Source organism: Harpegnathos saltator, unplaced genomic scaffold, assembly GCF_003227715.2.
Source record: "Harpegnathos saltator strain DR-91 unplaced genomic scaffold, Hsal_v8.6 scaffold115, whole genome shotgun sequence".
Lineage (NCBI taxonomy): Eukaryota > Metazoa > Arthropoda > Insecta > Hymenoptera > Formicidae > Harpegnathos > Harpegnathos saltator.
In genome coordinates, this window is record NW_020229890.1 from 1,446,931 (window position 1) to 1,472,821 (window position 25,891).

Here is a 25,891-nt window from a genome sequence, read left to right on the forward strand (position 1 = left end):
TGAACAACAATCAATAGAAACGACGGTTTTCTATGCGATATGGAATCCTACGTCGTCCGAGAGAATTGCGCATAATATCATAAATCTGCGCCTCTATAATATCATAAACTTATGATATAAGTAAGAAAAGGAGGGAGGCCTAAAAAAGGATATATAAAAAACAACTATTAATTAAATAAAAAATGACATGCATGTCACCAAAAAAAGGGAAGAAGACAAAGGAGAAACTTAGGATATACGTACTATCGAGACTCATTAAGGATACTACTTAGGGAAAGATATATAATAGGTTTACTTGCATCCTAACCTATTGTCGTTACTCCGCGAATTCTATCTGCTAGCGGCAAGTGCTAATAAAACAATCTGAAATACGAAATAGATTTTGATTCACGTTTCTTCTAAAAATACGTTACTTGTCACCGACAATGAGCAACACGAATGCGGAGAATCCGCGTCTGAGTAATACGAGTAAAATTTTTAGTCACGCATTTGGGTCGGTCAAAAAGTTTGATTCGGATGTTTTTTTTTTTTTCTTTTTCGATAAATGACGTCACATACACGTGATGCAGGTAACAACGTCAACAATGTCCGATGTGTATCTACATATTGTTAGAAAAATGGCACTTTCACGACGATTATTCGGTTGATGAGCAATCTGTTTTCATTCAATGCAAAAGTAACATAAAATTTCGCTCAAAAGTCGAATCAAATTTTTGGACTGACCTAAAAACTGAAAACATCTCGTGATGTTATTGTGATATCCCTATGATGAACTAAATTATTAATTAACAAAATACAATCGGCTAAATTGAAATGGAAAAATTCCAAATTTTACAAGGTGAATGTTTACCGATAACCAAATGTTGATTTTTACAACCGGGAGCAAAAGAAACTGATTTATTTGCGATTGACACGTGCGCTTAAAAGTAGAACGAATTCACAGATTCGGCGGAGCACTTGTGGCAGGTGTATCGAAAACGCGAGTAATTTAATTTTAAGCGTTAAGCATCAACATCTACATTTCGAGACGAATCATATTATGTGGCATTGTATTATTAGTAACGATAAGCTCATAATTAAGTTACCCTAGTCGCTATTACTTGATCGACCAATAACAATTCGACAAGCAGTGTCCCTATAACTTAACCCTCGCTGAACGGTACCTGGATCGAAGCTAACTCAGGCACTGTAGTATGTGAGGTTGCAGGAACCGTCAGTATGAAACAAGCATTAAGATTATAATCGAAAAATATTACGTGTAAAATGTTCTATGTGTTTACTGTGTGGCAAAATGGTCATATTTACGTGTTTCGGATACATATTGCGTGTCAAGCTTTGAATAAATTTTAAAAGTGACTCGATATTCTGATTGTCTCTTTGTCTAGGAATAAGAATCAAATATGTCTCGTTGATACTGGATAAAACGGCCATGATTAAATCGTGTGTTTAGAGAAATTACGATGTAAAGCTCGCACAATGTGCATGTTGACACACGTCAACCACGTCCTCAAGAATCTTTATGACGAATGTGTTTAGTGAACATCCGTTAACGCGATACTTGTAACTCGATGGACTATTGATGTTATACCGATCGTTCATTTGTAACAGTATAAACGTAATTATCGTCCTTAGATGCAACAACGTTATGTTAGGGCAGTCTTAGATTGAGAGCGAGTGCGTACTTCATGTATATCGACATAAAGAGAAAACAGCAGACAGAAATTTATATTTCGTATGATCGTATCTATATCGCTCCGTTTGATCGAAATTACGCAAAATTCCATCCGGATACGGCTTATACTTACTTATACTTGGTTCTATTTAATTTTGTATTCATGCAGCGCATAGAAATAGGCCCGACGCCATTTGCTGGCTAAGAGAAACAATAAAGTGGAATCCGACATAATATATTAGTGTGAGTCTTTTTTTCGATTTAGTGTTATACCAATCCTCCCACATATAATTATTAGCTCCCACTGTCGTGGTAGATCAGCATCAAAATTGGACAAGATGAGAAATTTAAGTTCTGGCTAAAGGAGGCCGAGGATATGAATGTATCAAGTCGATGTCACTTGGTAATTCTCATTTTATTTTCACTAGCTGCTCCCAGATGTACAAATTAAATTAACCAGCACGCACCGAAGCTGCAGCGAAGATTTTGTTCGCAATTACGCAGTCGCGGAAGCTGCAAAGGTATTTCTGACTTTATGTTATATGTGTCTTGCTGATGTGCGTCACGTACTTAAAATAGTAATACGATAAGTGTCATTCAGAGAAAATGGAGTTATACTTAAACAAGAGTAACATGTAATATATATACATACTAATGAGACGAAACGGCAAGTTACATATGCGTGTGTGTGTGTGTGTGTGTGTGTGTACGTACATTTATCCTTTATTCAGAAACTATTCGACGTGACGTCTTTCTCTCTCGTTGTTCTATATTTAAATACACAAATACTATACAATATGTCTCTTTACTATAAACGCAGCACTTTATGCATGAATAGCACAATAGGGCGTAAAACGGCGCGCTTCCATTTTACCGCGATAATCGCGGAATTTGTAGGTCAGGATGCTGTTGTATCTTCTCGACATCTTGCAAAGTAGATATACCCTGTTCCTGTGAGACATATAAATTGTGAAATTGTATATTAGTAAAGGAATATAGATGTTCAATTTTAATGGAAATTAACATTAAGAATATTTAAAGAAAAATTTTCCATTTCCGGGTGGAAAACGATATTATCACAGAATCATACGAGAGCAATAATAATTCATTATCCACTACGGAATTACAGAGAATATAGATATCGTATTAAAACTATTTTCAGATACTTATATTGTACGTTAAATTAAAGTTAATGTCTCTCACACACACATTATACTCTTTCCATTTCTCGTAGTTTTGTCGCATATAGCCCACCATTTCCGGCATGTCGATGAACGCTGCGGAATAGATAGAAAAATAATAATCGGAATGTATTCTCAACAAATTCTCACACAATAAATGACACTCGCAAAATGACGAAAAGAACGAACCATCCCAAGCTTCGACCATGTCGTTGATGATAAAGTCGACGAAGCCAATTTGCGATTTTGGTATCGAACACGTCTGTCTATCGAACATCGGCATTACGACGGGCATCTTCAACTTTTTCTCCTCGTCGGTCTGAAAATTACCAATGAACGCGTGTTCACATACCTATATATATATATATACATATATATATAAATACACGCAAGCGCAAGAGTATACAATCGATCGGTCTTTTCGGGATGAACAACGCTCTTCTTGGCTGCGAGCAGAATGTTTACCTGACAGAAATATTCCTCGGCAATCCGTCTCGCCCATTCGACGCAACTCTTCAGCGGTCGCGTTGGATTCGATACGTCTGCGCATTTGATCATCATTCTTTTGATCAATATTACGTTATCCGGTTGCAATATCACAGACATGTCCAGAGAGTTCGAGTAAGACTGCGAAAAATTCTGAACTTATTTTCCCGCCGATTTCACCGATTGTGTTTTTACGTCGCAGAGTTTTCGTGTATTATCGATGAAGGAGATAATAATGAATCTAGCGATATAAAGATATGTCTGATAGAAATTTACGATATACGTGAAACGTGAATATATCCATATTTCGACATAGAAACAGCAACATACACTACCTCAACTTGACCGTCACCGATTCTCGCGCTGCAGACATTCATGAACTTCGCCAGGTGCTCAAAGTGCTTCGTCATTTCGGTCGCCAGAATCATGTCAATGACATTTTGTCGCAACAGCTTGTACGTATCTCGGTCCAGATTCTAAAGCAGGAGGTTTAATCCCGTTTTACATAATTGAAATACTCTATAACGCTCGCGATTAATCTCGCGATATGGAGCGCCCAAGAAGAAACTTACTTTAAAAATATTCACATTATCATCGGATAACGATAATTTGAACGTTAAGGCTGCGTGATGTGACTCGAGCACCGACAGATCGTTATAGAGTATCGCTAAACGATTACTAGCGTTGCAAAGGAACTGGCTGCAAGAAAATGTCATTTTGATGTCTATTATATTAATTTCCAGTTCATTCCTAAGGGTTCACAAGGAATAATGGGGGAAGACCGATTAAACTTTTACCAAAGAGACGTCAATTTTCTAACTACGTCGGAAGCTACATAATTGAAAAAGAAAATTCGCGATGTTCGAAATGTTCTATGCGAACTCGTGTCATGTGAACGTAATGCAAAAACATTGATTGGGAAATTAAATGTTTGCCAATGCATTTTGCCTTATCTGTCGGTATAGAAAGTGACTTGTATCACCTGGATCGTCCGGGATGATCAATATCGTGCGCAGCCGCGGCGATTAAAGCGGCGACCTCGTCTAAGGGCTCTAAAATTTCCTTCAGTCTCTTCGATTGCATGAAAGTCGCGGTAGCTTGCAAGACATCGGCAGCATGCGTTGAATTATGATAGCTGTTCTCCGATATGTAATTGTATTCGATAATTGACAGCCAATTCTGCATGACTTTCTCGTCGCAATTTAATTTCGCGGGCACTTGATACAAATTCATGATCGTCGATCCCAGGAAAACAAGCGGCCTGTAACATTCACGGAAATCGAGCTAGAATCAATTTACCAATAGGTCGTGTTAAAATATCTTGTGCTAAACAATACACGCTAAAGGTAACAATGCCTGATCCAAAAAACGACGAGACTCTCATGATTTGGCGATAAAGTATAATATATATTGATAATTCGCGGCCCACCTTCCTTCCGTCAGCACTTCGAGCTTAAATATCTCAAACTCCCACTCGAGACTGTTGTCCAACACATCTGCGATTTCCTGCGGTCCACGGAAATTTTTCATGGACATACGCGCATTAGTCGGCCCGGTGATAGGTCTAATAGTGGACAATCTTGCGGAATCCGCTGACGATCTTCTCGAGTCCCACGTTGTTCGAGACGACTGCTAACCGAATAACACAACATAAAATATCGGAAAAGCGCGTGTCTCACGCAATTCATATCCGTTGCGTGAGCATAATTATTTTTTTTTTTTTTTTCATCAAGCGATGCAGAGTAGAACAGCAAGATTCTCTTACGGAAAGCAATGCGCCGACGAGATCTGTCGCAACCGGATCATTGTAGATTTTGTCCTCCTTGAGGTGTGGCACGTAAAGTTCCGTCGTCTTTAAGATATCGATTACCTGGAAAATGCGGATTATATCTAACTGAATAGGCGTGTCCACGATAGGAGAATGATACGAGGATTTCGGTTAATCGCGAAACGTACCTTATCGATTTGCGCCGCTGTCTCCGGATTAGTCGAGTCCGTCACCGCATTTGAAAGTAAAGTAATGACTTTGGTAATGGGAGCTTCCAGTTGCAAGGTGTGCAATTTCTGCAAACTGGACCGCCGGCGACCTGCGGTGAAAACATCTCTCTCATAACAGCGTACATAAAAAATCTTAACTGATACACTAAAGAACTGCGTAATAATTTATATTTTGCGCAGTAATGTTAGAACAGCTTAAAAAATAATTACCATCGTTACGATAATAAATATGGTGATAATTATAATCACACATTAAAGTTTTGTATCTCAGAGGCATCGATATTAACTTATTTAATATATACGTCAATGGGATTTTAGTCTATATTTTCAATGATCTTTTGTCCATAGGAACTTATCGACGTAGATTAAAAGCAGGACGAGCGATCGTAAAATATTTCGCGCGACCCAATATCTATAAAAAGTGTCCCAGTTCTGTGCTATTAAGTTTCTCGACATTTTTACGACGATAGTATGTAGCAATGATATCGGGCACACATATGATAATTATCTAACGTACAAGTACCGTTAGATGCCGTAAGGTGCATCATAAAATTCCCGATGACCTGATTGATACCTTCTAATAAGTACGTATTTGTATCGGTAAACTATAATATATCGACGTTCGCACCGGTTGAATGACGGTTCTTATAATTTTTTGGTGTTGCCGTCGGTTTGATGCGCTAATGTGTGACTTAATGGATTCATTGGAATACCTTACCCTCGCTCACAGCAGATCTCACATCCGAGGGTTTTCGCGTGTTCGACAATATGCTTGTCCTTAGAGGAGGATGCAACGGGCTAGCAATTGGGCTTATCGGCGCTATATTTTCTGACAGATACGTAGTGTCGTACACGTATATGTAATGAGTTGGTTTTCTACAGATAGATATAATAGTTGATGGAGTATATTAATAGTGAAGTAATTGATACAATGTGATTTAAAGCTCTCCATGGTAAGATAACGATTTTGCTCGTGACAATACGGAAAATATAGATCAAGACCAAATGTGATGAGATTTCACTAAGAAGAAAATTTGAATACAAGTATGTGATACAGATTGGATCTCGAATGTAACGAAATGTCTCTTCAATTTTTTATGACGAAGCACAGCGACGAGAGAACGTACTTCAGCGTGGTGCAGAACGGGATTATCCGGCAATTTATCGTGATCATTTGGTTGTTCTTCCTCTTGCAATTCATATTCCCTTCGAATTCCCGGCCTTTACTCAACTGCTGCTCCATTAAAGCGAAATTTTCGTAGAAGACTATCTCCGAGAGATTTCTCCCCATCATTTCCTCTGTCGCATATCCTAACAATTTTTCGCTGACTTTATTTAGAAACTAAAAATAACGTGACATTATAATCTACGTATATCGACTTTGGAAAGATATTCTCGTAAAGATTTTCTCGTATTCAATAGAAAATATCGAAAGGATTGCACGATGCGTGCAAACGAGTGTGTAAAATTCCTCTTCTTAATATATAGAGTATTACGAGCAAAGCTATACGAAACGTGATGAAATGAATTCCAAGTCGTTACTCACGATACCTGTACAATATTCTTATCGTTGGTTACATGCACCATATCGCGACATCTGTCAAGTGCCAAGTACAATGCATGTGCCGCTGCGAGTTGTGTTCTCGGCAACAACGAGCTAGTGTATATTCCAACTAATTCATTTATTAGTATACCTTCGTGGGAACATTCCATCATAGCCTAAAGTGCGAGAAGTAAAATAGTTCAGAAGACCGTTCGCTATTCGTTGTTTAATTTCTCGATGTTCGTTCGTAAGTGCTTACTCTGCTAAAGCCTGTTTCTAACAAGTTCAGCGCCGCAATATGGTCTTTATCAGCGAGCATAAAGTATCTGGAAGAGACGCGAAATTCAGGTTAAACAGAATTAAATTAAATAGTACATAAAAAAGGACGTTGCGAAACTTACGATTTCTTCACGAGCGCTATAATGACGGAATTGTGATGAACCGGACTTGACCTGAGCGCTCTGAAATGAATATTTTTACAAACTCAAATAAAAGGACAATAAAAAACTCAAATAAAAGAACAAAAAACAATAAGCAAAAAATAAAATATATAAGACATATATTTCAGAAATTTAACTACGCTACGAAAAATAATTAATATAAAATATATCGAAGAAACATAGCCGTTGATAAAAGTTTTTCAATCACTTAATATTCATTCGTATATTTAGAATAATTATCGGATGTATGTAATTTTAATCTTATCTCTTGACTTTACATTCTTACATAAAACGTTCTATGCATGCACTATATATAAAAGCTATTTAAAATTAAAAATCATAGATCTCTCTCTCTCTCTCTCTCTTTCTCTCTTTTTCTCTCTCTCTCTCTCTCTCTCTCTCTCTCTTTCTCTTATCGTTAGTTTTGTATTATTTTTTATATATATAATATTATATACACTATATATAAACATTCTGCCATACCTACAAATAGCATCGCCCTCGGTCGCACGATGTCCTCTATGATCAATGATCACCAATTCGTGAGTACGATTTTGAAAGAGTTCAATCGCTTTTTCCGCGTCTTTCGCCACTGATACACTCCAACCCAATTTGCTCGCAGTCGTAGCGAGTATCTCCATTTGCTGGTCATCTTTGCTAAAGACTAATAATATCTGCGTATTGAGAAAATTACATCGTTACAAGTAAAGGAGAGAAAACGTAATTAGCGCGTTTGCGAGGCACTATAAATTACGATCAATCATAAACAAGTTATCATCACACTTACTTTCACAATATTGGGGACAGAGGTCGTCAACAGATGAGTATTGACGTCTTGAGGTCCCTTCTGTGAACAAAAAAATATATGCAAGGGTGTACAATATTGCTTCTGAATAATCCGGTTAAGAGTGATTGAACATTTTGCTCTAAATTCAGGTTTGCCATCAGCAATGACTTGAATAGATGAAATCTAATCAGCGAGACCTAATACTAATGCATCGGTATCACTATCGAATACATACTGGCCTCTCTTTATCTAGTAATGTCTTCTCGAGTAGCTTGTAAATTTTCGCTCGACGACGCGCACGTGGACATTTTTCCGCCTCTATGGCGGTCTCGTAGTACGTAATACAATCTTCCATTTTCGCGATGTGTTAATGAGTTGATTTACAATACAATATAACCCATGCATGTCAGAGGTGCACGACGATAACCGAATAACGTATCTAACGGTTGTACACAACTTCAAAGTGAAGCAATAAAGACGACCGGTCAAGCACTCTTGTTTTCAATTTTTATTTCATTGGATATAAGGTGGAGTATTCGCAATTAGTGTGAAAGGAATTAACTCACTGTAATATTCACCAGTGATATCCTTTCTCTCTCTCTCTCTCTCTCTCTCTCTCTCTCTCTCTCTCTCTTTCTTTCTTTTTCTCTCAAATATATCACATTCGCAAACTAGAAGAACCGTGAATACACACATAAAAAATCCCGAAATGACGATTGACGTGAAATTCGTACCCTAATGATCTTCACTAATTGCAATTCTGTCGGAGTCGACTCGGTCACTTGCATTCTATTTGTAGCGCAGCATTCCTTCCGCATACACCCACACATAACATTGAAGATATTATTGTACCACGTCCGCGGTTCCTCTTTGTAAACATTATTGTCGTCGATCGCACTGGAGACATAGAGCACCGGTTGAGTCGATTGTCTCATCATCTCCAATGTCTTATTAAGGAAATAAAGCTGCTAGTGCATAGACGACGATGCATCACGCTGCGTATCGACAGCCCGAGTCCCATCGATCGTCGCACGCGACATTCATCCCCGGCATAATCAACGTCTCGATCTGATGATGCATCCCATCACGACTGTTCCGCTGTGATTTGCGATCGAAAGTCTCGCATGTTAACGGCGACTCTTAACTATGCTGAATCGCTGCTGCAAATCGTGGAATGTTACGTTACGTTTGGAGAGACGAATGATACTGATCATCGATCGAGACAGATAGCAAGATCGGTCGCTCGATCGAGAACAGAAGTCCTCTATGCGCGATAAGACGCCCGCGTGTTAGCGTACTAGAGTCTCCTACAATTACTGATAGTGCATTTTACGGAAAGGTCGGATAAAAACTTGCGAAAAAAAAGCATTCATAAACAAGAGTGATATCGCAATTTTTACGGCGCACTCTGCAATTAACGTAGTACGATGCAGCGTGACGAATAATACCCCGGCGCGAATAATACAATGGCGCACGTTTTATTAGTTTCTAAATGCTTTATACGCATCTCAGGTGATTCCAAATGTTAAATTCGTTACCCAAAGTCCTGACCACTAAATGTACCTTCACGTACCAATTGATATCCTCGATGGGACTCGTATTTGCCTCACATCATTGTTATAAATTATTATTATAAATTCGCCATTTTTATATATGTTAAATATAAAAAAGTGATCGCATAGCAAAATCATTTCTCGCGGCTTACAAACACAGACGTTCACATTTCGGTCGCGTTGTAGGTAATCTCTTCAGCATATCGCTTCGATCAAGCAACAGTGGTTCCGAAATCAGAGAGAAAGAGATATTTTGCAGTCAGTTCAAAGTTCGATCCCCCTATTGCTTCGCGACGACTACTTCCAATCAAAAAAGCGTACGCCAGAACGAAAGAGAGAGAGAGAGAGAGAGAGAGAGAGAGAGAGAGAGAGAGAGAAAGAGAGAGGGACATGTTAGTTTTTTCTTATTGCCGAGAGAAGATAGAACACAGGAAGGGTGAAAAAGTTCGTCTAGAACGTTTGGCGGAGAAAGTTCTCGGATCGGGAAAAAGCGTAGTGCAACAGAAGAACTGCGATCGTCGCGTTATCGATCGGTCGGCTTCGAGATACTAATTAACGAATAATCGCCTTCCTCGGAGGTGAACGTGCGACAGCGATACAGTTATAATAACATGCGCGATTATCTCGTCACGTTGACTGCCTGTTTACTTACACAACCTGAAAGAAGGAAAAAGGAAGCGATTATTGATCTGGATAACGCCAACGAGCGGGAAAGTCACGTCGCACACGAACACGAGGCGAAAATTCGGGGCTGTCGCTATCAACGAGCCGTCCTGCGAACTCACCGTTTAGCGTTTACCTCAGCCGAATATTTGCCTCTTCGTCATAAAAAAGAAGTACTATAGCATCGAACTTTGTTCAACTTTTCCAAAACGCCGGACTGGCTCGCTCGCCGATAACTCAATCGCAGTAATTGCTGTGCGTGACGGCTCCGTTTGCGTTTCGCTCCGTCTGGATTAGCTGCTCGACTATAGCGAGTACATAAGCGAACGCGTCCGAGAGAGAGAGAGAGAGAGAGAGAGAGAGAGAGAGCGATTAACGCGAGGGATCGACGGTAAAGCGAAGAAAATCAGAGACTAACGTCGTCGCGCACTCCACGCACACCGTTGCCTAACTAGGAATTTCTTTCGGGGGTTTAGGTAAGCTATAGCTCTCATCCTCACTCGCGATGTAAAGTGAATCCAGAAAATAAGAGAGACTCGGAGAGAGGCCGTGATTGCATGTCGGAAATAATGGAAAGTTCATCGCGTGGCGGTAGCTTTACACTCGAAGGGCTCTGACAGTTCCGAGCTGACCGCGCCACGATTGATCGTTCCCGCCTCGCATTTTCGCGACAAGCTCCGCACAAAATTTCCCCGCCCGTTCGGCAGCCCTTACCTCACATCGTTCGAATGATCCAAAACGACGAGAATCACCTGTTCGTACATCCGCATATCCGGCCGCAAACAGCTCGTTGCTTTCGACCGCCGTTCTCCATCCGGCTGCTCGGACTATCTAGAGACTGTCTATAGACAGTCTATAGACACCTGTCTATAGCCTACAGTCGGTCGGGCACGAGCAACATCTCGACTCGTCGAGGAAAGCCGGCCGAGTGAGAGAAATCAGCCTTACTGCGATTGCGCGTGGCCGATCAATTATTCAGCCAGCGTTTGAAGCGGCGTTTACGTTCGCGACGTTGAAGCGCACCCGGCGATTTTCATATTTAAGCGAGGGGGATGACTACCGAGCCGATCGAGCATTACCCTTTCGTCACCCCCCGCGGAACTTTGTAAACGCTGCGCGAATTATTGAAAGGGCCGTCGCGGTGGAAGATCGCGTCAGCGTTACGCAGAAAACGCGTGTATATTTAGAATCCGCAGCTCGGGCTTTCTGTCTTATTAATCGCGGGGGGTCGTGAGGTGGAGGGTTTTGATTGCGGGGTTCGCGATGAAGACCTGTGAGAACGGAGAGGGCTGACGGCCGAAGACTGCCCTTTACTTATTCCCCGGCTCTTTTTATCCCCCTTTTTTCTTTTCTCCTCTTTGTTTTTCGTCGCAAGCTACCTTAACATGATCGAAACATCCCTCGCGAGCGAGTTTCGCCTCGCTTCTTTTTTTTTCAAACTACTTATGCCCGCACTTCCGTGTCGCTTTTTTTCGAGAACTTCCTCTTGACTACAATAGTCGATGTAGCTTTTGCGATGATTTTCTCCCGTTGGGGATTATTCACACAATAGCGAAGAGCGATTGTAATTTTAATGGAATATTACAGGGTCGTCTGAAATTTGTTGTTTGACGACGACGATAACGCTTCGCTTTAATATTAAACTGCGCGACAAATTGGCACATGCTGCCATAATGAATTTCTCTCCTTGATGTTGATTAGAAACGATTTAGTAACTATTAACATAGTAGATACTCGATGGAGCTCTAATGACGAAGAAACGTACAGCCGCGAGGGAAGAGACATACGGCGCATCGTACGGGATTTTATTATTGCGTTATAACGCAGCGCACACGTAACTGCGTGAAATTTCAACGATATCACGAAAGGTTTAAAAAGAAACGGCGACGATCGATGCGTTACCACGGAGACCAGGCTGCCTCTTATCCGCATTCAAAAACATGAAGTGGAGCAATGCCTACACGATTCTTATCTTTGATTACGAATGTGGAAGAGTCTAGATAGCATGGCCGTGATTAATAGAAACATGATAACACCTGCCCACGTCACACACCGCGTCATTTTCCGTCAAGTGCATCGTCTTTAATGACTTTGAGCCGCATTTGTTTATAGATTTATAAAGATTTCTGCAAAAAGCCCGTCGAAATAACACCTCATCTTCCGTTATATTCCAAAGCCGACAGAATATTTAACAAACATTAAAAGCTTCACTGAAAGAACTTCTCAGCGATGCATGTTGAAGATGGATATTGTAAACATAGCAATAATCCCACGAAATAATCGATCGTAAAATTCTGCAAATAAATCCTACAAATATTATAAATTCGGTTTTCAACTTTCTTCGTGAAGCTTTCTATCCAGATAATCGCAATGGCCGATTTTTAACATACGAAAATTCTAAGGCATCTTTATGTCGGTACGCTAACGGGATCGTTCGAGAAGTGTACCTAGGCAGAGGTGTACAACTGTGTACAAAACGAGCCAATTTCCTGACTATAATAATCCTGACTATAATAAATGATAATGTGAGAGCAACTTACAATGGTCAGATAATCGCTGCCCTCATCGTTGCCCTCGAAAGGCGTTTTCTCACCCACGATGTCAAGCACATCCGTCTTGCCTGAAAAAATTGAATATCCATCAATTCAGTTATGTGATGACTCGAAGCTCGAGGCTCGGCCGGATTTTTGAAATAATCGAACTGAATTTCCCGGAGATACACAGTCGCCGATACTTGACTGCGATACATCAGCAGAGATCTGACGACAGTACGGCCGTTTAATCGCGTGTAGCGGAGAGACACTCTCCTTAGATATCGGATCTTTCCTCACGCTCCTAATCTATCAATTAACGCGTGATTCAGTTGTCGATGCGTCGATGCGGTAATTAACGACGAGTGCTCGTTGAGGATGCGTTCGCTCATTCAATACGCGTATCTTATGGGGTTTGTGGGTCACAGTAGCATTAATTGCAATTAAAACACAACTCGGCTTAATTGATGGGATAGATTGGTCGATGCTCCACTTTCTCCCCCCTTTTTTTAAAGAACATTTCAATCATAGGATGACGCGTGTCGCGTGTAGGAAAGAAATTGTTCAGCGAGCGCACGTGTATTTAATAGAAGCGAGTTTGAGTCAAGGCCTGAATATGAATTTATGCATCGGACAGATTATGCGGAGATGAAATTATATACCCACCGTTCCCGTATAATTCATCCTCCAAGCTGTCCTCGTCGTCGCTTGGAAAAAAATATCTATTCGGCGGCGATGCCATGTATTATATTTTCGGTCTTACGATCATTGAATTATGTGATTTCGCACTGCATGAGATTTGTTTGTGCGCCTTTTTTCATTACACCGGTAGCGCGTTAAATTATTATCTGCGTCACTGTCAGCAATAAATATCGGTAAAAGCATGCGTTTTTCTCATGAAAAGTTGGCGAAAACTCACACACGTCGAGACAAATGATATATTTTTCAAGTCGCCGCACGTTTAAATCAGCAGAGCAAAGTCCATCTAAAGTTTCTCTAATGTCCGATTTTTCTTTCGGCACTCTCGCACTTGAAAGTGTATTTCACAAATCTGTGAACAGCACAGGCACTCGAAGGAACGTGAATTTCATGAAATTTTACATTTAATGGTCACACGGAAGTGCGATCTGTATTTCCGATGAAAACACGTTCGAAATCGCGGGCGGATATCGAATTGGCGGATAAAAATCGGTGAACGCACTGAACGATGCGCCGTATGCGGCCCAAAGACAACGACTGACCGCGAGAGAACCGAATCGACCAAGTTAAAATTCTACTCGAGAGTGACTGGCCCCAGAAGAGCGATGCGATAGCGTCGTCGGGGAGATTCGAGATACTGTAGGTCCATTTAGAGCTCGATACACGGATAAAAACATATTGCATTTTGTCGGAAAGCGAGTTAAAAAAAGAAAGAATAAGGAATAATAGAACTTTCGAATTAAGTAAAGTTTGAGAACGACAGGAGTCGCGGCCGAAAGAAGTATTCTAAAATTTAACGTACATTATAAACTAAATTGAAATCGTTGATGTGAACTTGCTGTATCTTAAACGCTTAGACGCAATAAAATGTTCTCGAAACATTTGGAAATATTAACTCTGGATTATCTAAATGTATGTTCCATTTATAGATATGAGAAAAGAATATGTATAACGATAGACACATTAACACGCAAACTATTAAACTCGAAAGCAAAGGAGGCACCTAGTTTAAAAGAACGAACAATAATAGAGAAACATCCATTTGCATAATCTTCCCAAATACCTCAGGCAATAATGACACCGCGATCATTTTACGTACAAAGTCATTCAAGGTTCGTCTTGTTCGGCATAAAAATTGCACGTTACGGCATAATCTCACACCCGATAAGATAAAAATCCGAGCAACAGGTAACTTGCTTACGCATTAATACGGTAAGAGACAATGTAGATGTCGTCGATATTAGCTAAGTAATTCACATAGATATCGCACCACTAATGATTTCGCATATCAGCCAGACCCAACAAAATTAATCTCTAGGAGTAAGATATGCGTGTAGATATCAATACCGATGATACTTTCTAAATTATGTAAAACGTACATAGTAGGTAAAAAAAAAATATATATGCGCGCTTCATTATTCTTAGAGTTATTCTTAACAGAGTCGAAAACGCATCTTGCAAAATATCACCTCATCGGTGTGTATTTTGCTTTCATTTGTATTAATCAACCGCATTAATTGTATCAACATATCGAACGCGAGAAAATAATTGCGACATTTTTCTTTTAATTTAATATTATTTCAGAAAACGTTAGACAGCGCACATATATTTTCTTTCCACTGTAAACAGTACTCTGATTGTGTTTTATGTTAAATAATTTTACATAATGATTCATTGTAACTAACATTGTGGTACTTTGTAATTGTCTTCTTCGGTAACAAGACGACGCTCACCGAACACGAGGTACGGGCTGCTTTGTTCCTTGTCGGTTTCCGTTACGTCTGTAAATAACATTCACATGTAAATGCGTGTTACCGTGCGTGGTAGACTAGAACAAATCGTATCTTAAAGCGTCCGATAAGTTCTATAGAAAATCGATGGCCGATAAAGTACCTGATCTGCATTTACATACGTAGACCTGACGAGATGCTGCGCAACGTATCTGTATTCGATTCGAATGCGCAACATCCGATCGAATGTTCCGATTGGATGTTCCGATCGAATCGCATCTGAATTCGTGCGCATGCAACTGTAGAATATTTATTTATAAGCCACCGTGTGTTGTATGTAAAGAGAAACGAATAGACTCCGATGTTTACGTAATCTTCGCGTCGTAACGTGCACGATACATAGCTCCCCGGCATTGGCTGTAGTTACGCGTCTTAAATAATGCCCAATAAACCTCGATTCCTCGCACGCGAATTGCTGAACGTAAGAAAAAAAAAAGAAACGTTATTCTCCTCACGTGAAAGAAGTACATCGTTCAGCTAGGCATCTAAAGGATAGAATGAATTCTAAAATGTTGCAATCGCGTACAGGTAGTCCTCGCATTTTCAAAGTAGATTAGAATAAGGATTGGACAAGAATATATTATAAAGTAAAGTCTTCTTATAAATTAAAGAAGAAGCAATTTTATATTGAAAGCGAATTTTCGGAAAATTTAGTCTGCGGATCCATCGACGTGTCACCAATGCAGAGCCGCGTAGAGCTAAAGAGAGATACGAGCAGAAGTGATACTGGATGCGGTATCACTATGGAGATCCTTGAGAGAATGATGATTAACAGTGTCCCAGAATCGGTCCTCGAGAGCGAACTATTATGACCTTGGCGCGACACGGCGCGCAGACTCCCAAGTCGAGAAAGTAGGAACGTAACGCCGAAAGTACCTATCCGTGGATCCATATATCTGATTAATTCAAATCTCGAATGATGACTCCAACCAGCACACGGCATAAGGTGCGGTGGTCAGTCTAGACTAGGTCAAGGAGAATGACTGTTACCTGAAAAGTCCACCTCTTCGCTCTTCCCTCCTCCTTCACGAAAGGTACGCATCCGGCACGCGGACGCGCGCGGTAATACTCCGACCTGATCGTAATTCAACCTTTGCTGACGTCACAACCAACACCGCGGTTAGAAACAAAGTGTTATCTGGTCGAGAAAATCCCTATACGATTATCTGAGTGACCGTACTTCCAATTGCATTGAAACGTCTGGCCGTAGTTTGCTTAGTAGCTTTAAAAATCACATCAACGATCGGTAACACTGATCGATAGATGCACTCTCGAGTGAATATCCTTCATATAAACCAAGACACGTTGCACACACATCACTTATCGACGATGATAATGAATAAATATTAACGGAACTGAGAAACGGTTACATTTAAAAATCTATTAAATTGATGTGAGCGACACTGGATTTTCGAGGGTACAACTTTGCTCCGCGTTGAATCGATCAAAGTACCGCAGCCTTGCGCAAATATAAAATAAATGAACGAAATGGAGAAACAAAAATAAATCCTTTGAGCGAGCGTAGTGTTGCAGTTCTCGCAGTCGTAAGCGGATTATCGAGCAAACTCGGAGCAAGATCGTAACTGGCCAGAATTCGACCTTCGAGAGAAATTGCCATGCTTTGACGTTTGATGTTCCCCAGTCGCGTATCACGTGCGCCCAGGAGCCAAATATGTGCAAACTTGATAACATTGTGCCAGAAGGAGGCATTTAAACTTTACGCAAAAGATATTTACATAGAGACTGACGTACGTAGTTTATGGCCTTTACCGCTTTTGCAATCCCATTGATAAATACGCAACGCTTAATTTGCAATGCAGACATGACGTCGATGACGGATTATGCCATGTTACGTCCGTATTAGTTAAACGTTAAAATTATTTAAACACTGCGTAATAATAAAAAATAATGAAATTAAACGTGCGTAATAGCGAGATTCGATATTATTACAATTGTTTTCCTAAATAATATCGGAGGAAAAAAGGGGGCAGTATTCTTTCGAAGTTTCGGCAGCACAAAGTATGGAAAGTCTGTCAGGATTATTATATTTACTTCTATCTTTATTGTGAATGAAAATTTATCAAAATTGTATGCAGCTTTGCGCACCGTCACGTAAGCATTTCTCAAGCTGTCCAAATCTTCTGCTTAAGACTTTTCGATTTAAGCAGCGGGCACGTGGCGATACATTTTTTGAGAAAATTCAAGTAACGCGAATAGAAACGCGTCGGAAGAGAGAAGAATAGAAAGCTGTAACGTACCGCTTGTAACGAGAGAGCTTCTAGTTTCGGACGATGTGCTCTTCTCCAGTTCAACTTTGTCCCTCATGCACTCCAGTATGCTGGTTTTGCATCCCATCTTCAAGACGAGCTCTCACTTCGCCGAATACCTCCTTGCCGCTTTTCGCATCGTCGGGAACGTCGAAAAGCATCGAGTCAAATACCGAAGAGCGTCGATGACAGACGGTCGACGAGTATGTTAGGTTACTTTTCGTCGAGAACGATCGATGAAAGGAATATTTCGGTCGGACTCCTAAATGAAGATACGAAAATTATTATAAATTTCCTTGTCCCTCTCTACCTTTGATCTTTCGCGTGTAAACTATTCCGGGAAATAATATTATGGGCGAAATTTTTAGGACTCTCGTCTATGTCGTTAACATCTGCTCCTACTATTTATCGACTATATATAACAACGTAACTCTTACACGTACATTTAAAATGACGGATTTTCAACAATTCCTTCGGATAGCGTGACATAATTAACGTATACATATTTTATTCTACTATAATAATTGTCAGAATCCAAAGTCACGATGCATCTATTATGGATCTCCGTATCTTATCCGTGCACTCCATATAATTTTACGAAATTAGACTGAAGCGTATACAGCTCGAAATGTGTACTTACCCTGCAAAAATGCACGCTCATGCTCACACGATATCAATTTGCTTATCCTCAGACGAAAGAAAACGATCCTCCGCGTGTTGATTTTGCATGGGCCAAACACTGCTATCACCGCGAGCGCTATTTTGCATTAGTTAACGTGCTCGAGGAGAATTGCATTGATTATCTCAGCCGAATCACTTTGGAACGGTGCGCTGAACAGCTCGAGCCACTCGATTAAACGACACGCGCCGGCAAAATTACCATCGAGTTAACCGCGAGTTCTCCTCGATCATCAGAGTTCCACCAGCAAGTCGATTGACCGTAATTCATTGCGCTCGTATGAGGCACAAACGTCACTAATCGGCCGTTTAAGCAGCCATTACGCGCGTTCTTCTCGTCGCGAGCGGAGATGGTGAAAATCGCGAAAATCCCGCGAGCGTTGACGATTAATTCGGCATTGGACGCGCATCGGGACCGTAGGAGGTTTCGTACATACGCACGGGGTCATGCGTCAGTGCAATTTTCCCAGTTCGCTTTATCTTATCTTCCGCCGAAAGTGTCTACATGTAATTCAAAAGTCTCGCGACGCATCTCAAATATCGCTTGGCAGCCACGAACCTCGGTGTGCGCAATTAGAGATAGAGAGAGAGAGAGAGAGAGAGAGAGTTCTGCGCGAGATAGCCGTTCACGTAATTCGTCCGATTACGCGGTGTTTGGGCACGAAGCACGCAAATAGTGTTGTTTGCATAATCGTCGAAGGCATTGTTTTCATAGTGATGCAACTCCATAGTTCCTATGTCGAGAGATACGGACAATTTAATGTTAAGAGGAAAAGGAGACTCGTAGGTAACGATCTTCCGAGAGCGGCTACGCCGATTTCGTCGAACCGTTTAACAGACGCGTTGATCTCCCGAAAGTCTGTCGACACGTGACTTTGCTTCCACGTCGTCCTTAGGAAGAACGGTCGCACTTAAGAGGAACTTTCGCGCTTTGAAATATGGCCGACAGCGAAGAACAGCGAGATCGATTCGGGACATCGCAGTGACGAGAGTTTGAGGATCGCGCTTCGATGTGCAAATGAAAATACTCCTGGATATTTTTTCGATGTAAAAAAGAAATAATATAATACCGTTAACTGTTTTACAGATAGTAAGAGGTAACGAGTCAAAAAGATGTGACTTGGTGTGTGTATATATAGAGTATCTGATAACATACAAAACACTAGAACGTGTAAATTAGATGAGACTGAACAAAAAATTCCTCCACCATTTTGCGAACAACCAGGTAAATTTTTGAGTTATTAATTAGAGCAGACTGATGAATGAACTCGCGCGCGATTATATCTCCTTGAAATAGTGACTCAGGATTTTACGTGTTTTTTTTTTTTCTTCTTTTTCTTTTTCCCTTGCGAAATGATACAGAACGTTTTTATTTGGTTTGATCAAATTTACAAGCACGCGACGGCAGATGTCGCTGTCACAGATGAGTAACAGATCGCAGGAGTTTATCCGCAAGTTTTCCTCAATGAATAACCCAAAGTTTTACGTGGTCGTTCACGAAATGGCACTTTTAGCTGAATTTGACCTAATCTACACGAGACCTTCATACGTTTCGTCAAACACTCTGTATAAATTGATTACACTTCCATCGCGACGTTCCGATCCTACGTAACTATTCAGATACGACCCGCGCACACTGAAGAAATCACGATGGCCACGTCTTACCAACTCGTATCTCGTAACGTCGTGAAATCGTGTCGCGGCACGCAAAAGACAATTCTCTTACCGAGCGCTTGTTTTGCGTCGCCGTGTTTGCAAGTAGATACGGAACACTCGGCCGGACAAATTCCCGCGGAGAGAGAGAGAGAGAGAGAGAGAGAGAGAGAGAGAGAGAGAGAGAGAGAGAGAGAACTCTGGACGTCTAGCATTTTCGAAGCGGTCCGATAGCCGACGTGACGATAGCAGAATGAAAGTGAAAATTTTCGTCGAGGACTCTCGCGATGTCACGCAATGGTCAGGTTGACAGGAAGAAACGACAACGACGAGTCACGACGATTTCACTGGCAAATAACTCGAATTGCAAACGCGCCATTGTCAGGCGGCACAGCGCTCCAAGGTGTGCGCGACGTTTTAATGAAGATAGGATCGCACGTAGAGACGGCATGGTGGCCTCAAACTCACTAGCTGAACTCTGCGCTTTCTCGAGGACGATCGGAAACGCCACTTGCCAAGCGACGTCTCTTGTTCACTCGAAATCTTATTAAACATTTCTTATCGTCTATTTCAATGTTCTACCCAAGAAAGGACGCGCATGCATTCGCATCGGTTTAGTGTTTAAACATACAAACAGATTAGTACACGGAAGAGCCGCGGGTGTGTTTGAACGGCGAGAGAACGTGGATTTTAAGCCAATAACAATCCGAGACGACGGAGGGGGACGGGTAGAATTTGCTAGTAGCAAATACGAGAGGACGAGGCATTATCATTGTAAATTTAATCGCTTAACACCGCGCGCCGTCGAGCACGAGGCGACTATTTAGGGCCGTTTTAGAGTTTCCGTGACGTAAGTTATCTTTGCCGCGGGTGCTTATCGTATGCGTCTGTATCTGCGTTTCACTCCTTATCCGTTATTTTTTAACGTAAGCGGCGTCGTATATCCCAACGCGAGTGCCTTCAGCTTGAACGCGCGGCGAGTAGATGCACAAGCGCTCTCCAAGAGTCGAGCCTGCTTCAAGCTGCATTGTACATAGATTTGTATAATAACGATTCTACATTGTACACGAGTTACACGGTTTTCTAACATTCATTCTAAAAACTGTTCTCTCTCTTATATTCTTACATTTATACGTTTTATACCCCAGAAGAATTTTTCTCTCTCTTATTGCGAATACGTTAATAAACGAGAGTTTGCTGTATATTTTTAATAACACCATATTATCAGTGTATGTACTTTATTTTACAATTCAAGCTGACTTAACGCACGACTTACTGAAATTACCTATGTAGCTAATTGTTATCTTTATCATTCTCGATGTTCCAATCTTTCAAGATATTCCTCTTTTTAACTCTTCGTTCTAATCCCTTTCAAAGTATCCTGAATTTTTACATAGCTGCATGTGTGTCTGTAGATCGTCTCTCTTCTCTTTTACAAATAATCATTTTGGTCTAATTACCTCTTCTTGTCCTTTTATTATAAATAAATAGATATCAATAATTTCATTTTTCTTATGACTATCGTTGTAGTGTTTACGAGTATAGATAATAGATACTCTTAACTCATGTCTATTTTCATTGTCTTGATAATAGAAATTGCACGTTGCAAATAGCGATACACACACGATTGTTACTTTTTCCACTCGTTCACGTGACGCCATGAGCAAGTAAACATAGCATAAAGACGTATCGATATTCGCAGTAATTTGGCCAATGAGATCAATCAAACGATTCTTCTCTCAATAACCATCGTCTGATTAAATTGCCAACTATTCTATATTGATCGCGGAATGATCATCGCTGAATTAACATTATGATGAATAAAAATGGAATATTGAACCCTGCTGTATTCACGAGAGATCAGCGGTGACATCGGCGGTGAATTTACGAAAGATGACCTTAAATCATTTTCACGAAGATTTAGGCGCAAGTAGTATCCGAAGTCTCTCCGTCTCTCCGTGGCATTTCGCGTTGGAATTTATTCAGGAACGTAGTCGATTTATCGTGTCTTGACCAATTAGTGACCAAAACGATTACCGATGGACACGAACGAATCTAAACAAGATGATCGAAAAGGTAAAGAGATGAAGGTAGTTTCAATCTGTCTTCCATAATCTTATACTAACTCCAATATATCTCGCGAGACTAAATTCGTTTGGATCAACATGATGGTAAAAAATTATTATATTTCGATTTCACACAGGATTTGTAGGTAATTAATTTTAAACAAAAAGCGACCGAAAGCATTCCTTTAGGTGCACTTGGCACATTTTATTTGAAATCCCGTTGCATCTAATGACGTAAGTTAACTATGCGGATGTAAACGCTAATTCGTAAATAAAAGAAGAAATGCATTGGATAATTTCCATATTGCTGCGCGATATGGCAGATAAATTTATGAAATTTGATTTACGACATCCGTGTCGTTACGCTAGAATAGGGCATGGAAGTAAGTTTATGCATATGTATATCAATCTACAAAAATAATAACGAACAAATTAAGCGTAGGCATTCACACATGACATTCCTTCAAAGATTTAATCAAACGGTCTACCTCGCCACTTATCCCATTCCAGCTGATGATACCAAGCTTTCCGCGCAATTTCTTAGTATATCAGGAGCAAATAAATCTTGGAACTACTAGACCAATTAAACTGATACGATTCTAATGAAATGTGTGAGATGAAACGAAGCTTGAAGTATCTTCTTCACCGATAGTACACATTCAGATGTTTGATCGACCTTTTAGTGCGTTCAGTCCACAAGCGCGCGACCTGACATTTCCCGAATTTTTCCCAAAAACGTTCCTCGGTGAAAATTGTAGGATGTTAAAACGTGAATCCTTGATTCCAGGCAGTATCACGCTTGACGCTATGCAAGATTGCAAAGATAAAAATTCTAGTAGATCGTTCGAGTGGACGTACAAGGTTCGTCATCACCAAGTTCACTCGAAAATGTAACCTTAATTTACACGACAATATAAATATTTCGATTTTCTTCTATTTCCTTGTAAATTCCTCGAATGAGTAAAAAATTGATGATTGTTTCTGTTCAAGTACTTCTTACCTAACGTTGCGCAATCTTTCACTTAAAATATTTCTTACCTAACGTTGCAATCTCTCACTTTATCGACGAGACACATGTTATTTAATTAAGATTCTATGCCGCGAAGAGAACGTGAAACCATTACCGGCGGTGCAAACGTATCTGCAAAAAAACCACTTGCGATTCTGTGCCGATTACGTAAATCTGAAAGCTTGGTCGCCGATTTTAAACGGTGTAACGCAAGATCGAAGCCTCTCGCAAATTTCTGTGTATAGTCGGTATCGGCGCAAAAAGATTCAGGAGAAAGTAAACGCAGAAGAAAAGCTCGTGAAATTACGGTAATTAACGAAGACGTACCTAGCCTGTTCGGTAAAATAATTTCACATACTTAGGGACATGTAGCGTACAATTGCTGGACAAACTAACTGTAGTTGACGGAAAATGAAATTCACATTTTGCTATTAATGTTGCCCCCAAGTGACTCTGTCCCTCGAAATATCTAAATGTTAGAAAAATAAAACGAAACACTTTGATTGTTTTCCCTTTCCGGATACTACTCTCAGTAAGTTTAAGCTTGCAGGTGACGTCGTCGTGCGGCAAAGGCGATCGAAGCGAAACAAAATAAAAAAAATGTAACATCGCCGCCCAGCGACGATAAATCTGCATATTGCGAAATGGCAAAACGGACTGGCATTCTGCTCGCACGTTCAGGAAATACGCACGAAAGGATCAGCAGCAGCCAGCATTGTACACGAATTTTCTACTACGATGCTTCGTCCAGTCGCTTGCTGTCTGTCTGAGGAATTCGTTGATGATCACCAGTCTCGAACTGGACGGCATTCCTTTGGCGCCAAAATACATAAAGATCCTCAGTGATGGCTTGGCGAGTAATCGGAATCTGCGAAGCTTGTCATTAATCAGATGTCAAATTGGTGATGCAGGTTAGTCAATCTGCTGACAGTTTGAATGTTTCTTAAATATTGCCTGATATTTTTTTTATGCAGATGAAGTAAAACTCAAGGTTTTCTAGAAAATTCAATTGATTAGTAAAGGAAGAATATATAGAAAAGATAGTGACGTACTTTTCATGCTTACAGGATGCGATCTATTGTTAGAAAGTCTGCAGTGTAATCCAAGTCTCCATATTCTGAACCTGTCGTCATGTTGTCTCACTAATAGAAGCGCTACGTGTTTGTCATTATACTTGAAAAAACGGAGAGTGGACTTATTGCGAAGTGTTTGGAACGAATCAACGTTGTCTCGAGAGGACGTTGACGAAACAATGGTGTGTGTCCGAGAGGAACATAATGCATCAATAAATAATCTATAATTAGAACGATGTTTTTATCAGCGTAATACATTCAACAATTTGCGTTTGTATTACAGAAAGAAGGACTGCAAGTACTGATACTCGATAAAAATTACAAATTTACCGACATAGGCCTGCGGCAGCTGATACATGTTCTGAAGAGTGATTTCTGGTTGAAGAAATTATGCTTGCGATGTTGCGGGATCAGCGAACGCGGAGGACAGATTACGCTGGAACTTTTGCGAACGAACAGCGTCATCACTCAAATTGATCTCAGGGAGAACAAAGTGCCGGCTGATATATCGCAAATCATCCATAAGCTCTTAAAGACAAGGAAACATAAATGGGAAAGGGTATCAATGCAGAAAAGATTACTGAGCCATAAACATGTTCGTACCCGAGATATAATTGCAAAGAGAACGTCTCAGTGTGCATTGAAGAAGAACAAATGTATCACAAATCCGGACGTAAGTTTAAACTGAAAGTCGCACGCTTCGATCAATTGAATCAAACAAATTGTATATCACTGATCGCACATAGTATATTTATTACTTTTCTCTCTTTCAGTATCTTCAATTAAGGATGCAAGACAATTGCGTTTCACAAATATGGTGCCCTACGTATATGCGAAGGACAACAAGCGAAAATAGTAAAGTACACAAAGCGCACGATACAGTAAGGGGAAAACACATTCAATGGACCAACGTGCAGCAAATGCAGAAACGTTTGTCGCTTATGATCAAACGGAATCAAAATCTAATAGCGGCCTTAGAGAATAACGCAGATTTTTTGACGGAGGAGAGAAATCGCCGTTTGAGCGCTGAGGAAGCGTATCACAAACTTCAACCTCGGCTTAAGAGTCTCAGGAAAAAAATAGCTGTGCAAAATTCTACCTGTTCCGCTGCGCGTTATGAAAATCAAGCTTACACGAACTTGCTAAATATATTCGATAAATTAGCGATATTCACGAATGAGGAAAAGTTTAGGATAGATGGTAGAGGTGTCGAAGCAGAATCTGGCGGGAACAAAATTAAGTCTGCTGTTTATCGTTGTAAAAGCCAACCGTGCAAAAACGAACTCGCTTATCTCTGGCGCAAAAGACCAAATGGACGCGAGTGAAAGACGCACGGATACCTGTAACTTGAAGCCGCTAAATATTTATGCTGTGTACAACATAATTATGTGTTAACTCGTACAAATTACACGTTAATATTATTATAAATTGACACGCATGCATGACGTAGATGAGAAAGATAAAATGAAATAGAATAATAAAATCGTTTTATCTTTTCTTTACCTTCCTCTTTTGCCACATGGGACTCCCTCGTGATATCATTCATATATATATATATATATATATAAAATTACAATCAGCAGTATACATACACGACACACGCTGATATTCTGAAAATATACTTATCTTAGAGTCTAACATTATCTTCACCGTTAATCTTCTCCATCTGTAAAAACGAGTATATATCCGCTCTTAGAGAGGGATTACTCAACGATACGAAGCGTGAAAAGGCTAAAATATAACATCAGTAAACTTTGAATATAACGTTTGTAAAAGAGGTTCTAGCAATATTGTGGAAGAGT

The 25,891-nt window shown here is 40.3% G+C and overlaps 2 protein-coding genes across 8 annotated transcripts; one reads left to right on the plus strand and one right to left on the minus strand.

Annotated features, from left to right (window-relative positions):
- Positions 1–2,068: 2,068 nt before the first annotated feature.
- On the minus strand, positions 2,069–17,851 carry Pde8 (phosphodiesterase 8). 7 transcript variants are annotated; one of them, XM_019843819.2, is made up of 20 exons: positions 17,602–17,698; positions 15,239–15,334; positions 12,864–12,943; positions 8,108–8,167; positions 7,804–7,994; positions 7,282–7,341; positions 7,140–7,206; positions 6,889–7,056; positions 6,465–6,679; positions 6,056–6,213; positions 5,296–5,426; positions 5,105–5,209; positions 4,769–4,968; positions 4,322–4,600; positions 3,912–4,038; positions 3,675–3,815; positions 3,319–3,480; positions 3,043–3,172; positions 2,882–2,949; positions 2,069–2,623 (listed from the first exon to the last, which is right to left on the minus strand). In XM_019843819.2, the coding sequence occupies exons 1-20, from the start codon at positions 17,696–17,698 to the stop codon at positions 2,543–2,545; spliced, it is 2,616 nt and encodes an 871-aa protein (XP_019699378.1). In that variant the 3' UTR covers positions 2,069–2,542. The 7 variants fall into 7 exon arrangements, with proteins under 7 accessions (XP_019699378.1, XP_019699377.1, XP_025159121.1 ...); XM_019843818.2 differs by having other exon boundaries at positions 4,769–4,971; XM_025303336.1 differs by having other exon boundaries at positions 2,882–3,172; positions 4,769–4,971; positions 17,602–17,851.
- Positions 17,852–22,766: 4,915 nt separating this feature from the next.
- LOC105188568 (centrosomal protein of 78 kDa) lies at positions 22,767–25,463 on the plus strand. Its single transcript, XM_025302449.1, has 5 exons — positions 22,767–22,868; positions 23,645–23,927; positions 24,084–24,271; positions 24,373–24,762; positions 24,863–25,463. Exons 1-5 carry the CDS (start codon positions 22,767–22,769, stop codon positions 25,412–25,414), a joined length of 1,515 nt encoding a protein of 504 aa, XP_025158234.1. The 3' UTR covers positions 25,415–25,463.
- Positions 25,464–25,891: the final 428 nt, after the last annotated feature.

Coding starts and splice junctions, on each gene's coding strand:
- LOC105188568 (XM_025302449.1), top strand. CDS start 22,767: ATGTTAAAACGTGAATCCTTGATTCCAGGCAGTATCACGCTTGACGCT. Junction 23,928..24,083: donor ATGTCAAATTGGTGATGCAG/GTTAGTCAATCT, acceptor TCATGCTTACAG/GATGCGATCTATTGTTAGAA. Junction 24,272..24,372: donor AGGACGTTGACGAAACAATG/GTGTGTGTCCGA, acceptor TTTGTATTACAG/AAAGAAGGACTGCAAGTACT.
- Pde8 (XM_025303336.1), bottom strand. CDS start 17,698: ATGGGATGCAAAACCAGCATACTGGAGTGCATGAGGGACAAAGTTGAA. Junction 4,601..4,768: donor GAAGTGCTGACGGAAGGAAG/GTGGGCCGCGAA, acceptor TGAATGTTACAG/GCCGCTTGTTTTCCTGGGAT. Junction 3,481..3,674: donor TCGGTGACGGTCAAGTTGAG/GTAGTGTATGTT, acceptor AATTTTTCGCAG/TCTTACTCGAACTCTCTGGA.